General features: G+C 34.6%; 1 protein-coding gene across 1 annotated transcript; it reads left to right on the forward strand.

The window, feature by feature from the left end:
• Positions 1–408: 408 nt before the first annotated feature.
• LOC110444534 (sodium-dependent multivitamin transporter-like) lies at positions 409–2768 on the forward strand (the record flags this gene model as incomplete). Its single annotated transcript, XM_021488904.1, has 4 exons — positions 409–644; positions 1486–1589; positions 1835–1944; positions 2646–2768. Coding segments are annotated over 4 exons (573 nt in total), but the record flags the coding sequence as incomplete, so codon positions are not given.
• Between the last annotated feature and the right edge of the window lie 722 nt (positions 2769–3490).

The following is a 3490-nucleotide window of genomic DNA, read 5'->3' on the forward strand; positions in this document are numbered from 1 at the left end:
TTCCGCGCTATCACAAGGAGACAAACACGAACATACTGCAGCCTCCCAAAACACACACGCATACACTTCAAGCTTGTATCTTGCACTCCCCTACGTTAACAATGCTAAACCAAACTAAACCAAACCAAAGTTTCCGAATGAGAGAAATATTACCGGGGACACTTGACAGCGTGAAGACGGCACGATGTTTTATATACCCGCCATGTGATTATATAGTAAAGGTTTAAAAATACTTAAGTAACTGAAGTAGCTAGACCGAGGCTCCGGAACTGTTACATATATTAGTCGGCTTTATCACCAACGATTTAATGAATCGAATTCCTATGTGTAAAATGATATACTTCGGCAACCCTAAACGGGATCACATCGTTATGTGTAAATCAGAATAACCTATGTATTATATCGCAGGGAGCTATTGTTGGCAGCATGACAGCTCTAATCTTCGACATATGGATAGCAGTTGGAGCCCAGTTATATGGGAAGCGGCCGGTTAAATTAATCCAGAACCCTATCAGTGGGTGTTTCCCCAACAACCTCACGGTAGCAATGAATGCGTCGTTGGTGAACATTTATAACACAACGATGACTTCTACTCCGTACGATGAAGCTGGACACATAAGCATGCCATCAAATAGTCAAGTCACGTGAGAAATATCATTGTTCTGCATTTATCAATATATGTGAAATGTGTTAAACATAACGATGAAACTTGTATTCGAAAATTGTATACATTTTTATTTCGTTTCAAACCTCAATCATTTTAAGTGTTTCGTCATAAGACGTGTAATTTTGGCCGTGGTGCATGATGATTTTGGTAGCGTTTAAACTTCGTTGAGCTTATAATATTTGAGTTTTTTTCTCCCGTTAATTTGTGTGGGAAGTCTATAATTTTCTTCTAATTGCAGATATTATTTATTCATTTGTATAACGAAAAAAAGTACTATTTGGTGGTAAAAAACTTACACAAATATACAAGATTTTTCTAAACGCAAATTTTTATGACACATTAAAGGTAAACATGCCGTAAATCCATTGTGTTGTAGGGTATTTGCTTATTGTTATTTACTGTGATTCATCACAGTTATATACATTTTATAAATAAAAACCTTACTTATTATAGTAACCTTATATAACAAAATTTTGTTATAGTGATAATCTGGGCTTCTAGATGATCTGCGATGTCAAGCGTTTTCAAAAGTCAAAGATTTATTTTTCCTGTCGAAGCGCAACTCGGGGAGTCAAAAGCTTACTCTGAATGGTCTATTGAAAGCACAGGGTATATATAACTGAAGTTACATAGAGTACTGACAATCGTTATTATTAAGAATTTTATATCACTAACCAAAAACAAAAATTCTGAATAAAGAGGTCGAGATGAGATTTGTTCATGAAATGTTGTTGCCAATTGCTAACATTGATATCCGTTCGGGCTCTATATGAAGTAAATTGATATCGTCCTCATATTTTTATTCTTCAATCTTGAAGATCAAATGAAGGTTTTTTCCTGTACAACATTTCCTATGTCTGGTACGGATTTATGGGATTCTTCCTGACCCTGATCATTGGCATCTTCGTCAGTTTGTGTTCAGGTTCGTAACCATACATAAAAAGAAACATAATTCATTTTTAAAGAGACCATCCGTCGTATCAATTATCACTACGTTCTAAGTTGAGACAACCTCAATCACTGTAATCAAATAATCACACGTATCTTGGAGGTTGTTATTTTGTAAACGCACCGCTAACACAAACTTTGAACGGAACAAACACCTCACACTTTAGACTTCGAATGGAAATGACCCTTAGCCAGTGTCATATTATATTTCACTAATAGGTGGTGATCGAGGAGAACCTGTGGAAGCCCACCTTATCTTCCCGATCTTTAGGAAACTGTATGGCCTGAAATCCAACTCAACATACGATTTGGCAGAAATGGATGATAAGGTATGTCTCGCACATAAACAGATGTTTCCCAAATATTGGTTTCTTATCAAGTCTTTTTTAGTCGATTTAACAAGTTGAAGAGTTGAAATAATATCGGTTTTACTGACTGTCTAAAATAAAATCAAACATTAGTTTGATAACATTATTTATGACGATACTCATATAATCAAGTTGACTGGCTGCCAGCCCCTGAGTTTTAATGAATCCACAGCTGAAGTTTGCTACTTGTTTACCTCCTCCTAGTATAAGACATCCAAGTGACCAAAATAGATTTTTTTTTCAAAAATGATTTTATATTCTAGAGACGCGGGACCATTCCTATTAACAAGATTAGTGATAAGTGTAACACATGATAACTAGTAAGAGTGTAGAAATAAGGTAGGTTATAAATTAGAAATGCTTTGATAATTTGGTACGTTACTAGTACATGTATTTGATGAATGTGGTATCAACTGGCGTGAGACAAACTAAGTAACAAGAGTTAGATAAACACAATAGTTCACGTGAGTAACAACTCCGGGAATACGAAAGTCACTTTCTATGTCATTTGATAACGATTTATTTCATGATAACAACAATGTGTTCTTTGTGATAAAAACCAAAGAACAGACATCCACGAGCCGATGTGTTCTTTTCCTAGATAAAAACAAAATGTCAATGACTTCAATTATTAAGAAAAACTGTTTTGTTCTGATTTGTAGATTCCTCCGACAGCAACGAGCCAGTCTATTGAGAACAAACCACACACCACATCTGAGTACCACAATGAAAGGTCGCCATTTCCCCAATCTACCGCCGAAAACGCGAGTGCATTATATTTGTAACCCTTCAGTGGGAGAAACTATCTGTCGGAGTCAGCCAGATATCAATAATATAAATTATAAAGAATATGATTATACTAGAGGATTGCTGCTATTATCTTAAAAATTTGAATCAAAAAAGGAAAATTGACCAAAAACAGATAGGTTAATCCCGACTTAGTCTAGAACATGGTTAAGTTCTAGACCAAATGGACCGAATAATTCCAAAACAAACAACTTTTACATAGTATGGCAAACTCTTTCCAGTTACTCCTCATTGTAGAGGAATGATCACTTATCTAAATACAACATCCATGCATGTGATTTCGCCTCCGAAAATCTCGAGCTGAAAAACAGTAAAAACAATGAGAATGGAGCATCAATCATGTCAATCAAAGCTTCAATGAAAGAACAATACACTAGTTTCGTAACGTCAAACGTGGTCATTGGCTGGATGGGTGCTTGTCTTCATAAACACTACATACTTAATAATTGGAACACGATGTAATACACGAGAGGAATATTTGTTTCTTACAAATATATTGATTGGTGAATAATTTATTTAACCATATTTTATAATCTTATATATCTTTTTACTCATCAAAATAATAAACCAGTATGCATGAGCAGTAAGAATGTGTTGTCTATATAGCTATTCCCTGACAATATTGAATGATCGAGCAAGAAACTGGTTAACATATAAAATAGATATAAATATTTATACATCTATACATATAAAAAAAAAA

This window comes from Mizuhopecten yessoensis, unplaced genomic scaffold (genome assembly GCF_002113885.1).
Source record: "Mizuhopecten yessoensis strain PY_sf001 unplaced genomic scaffold, ASM211388v2 hete_36139948, whole genome shotgun sequence".
Lineage (NCBI taxonomy): Eukaryota > Metazoa > Mollusca > Bivalvia > Pectinida > Pectinidae > Mizuhopecten > Mizuhopecten yessoensis.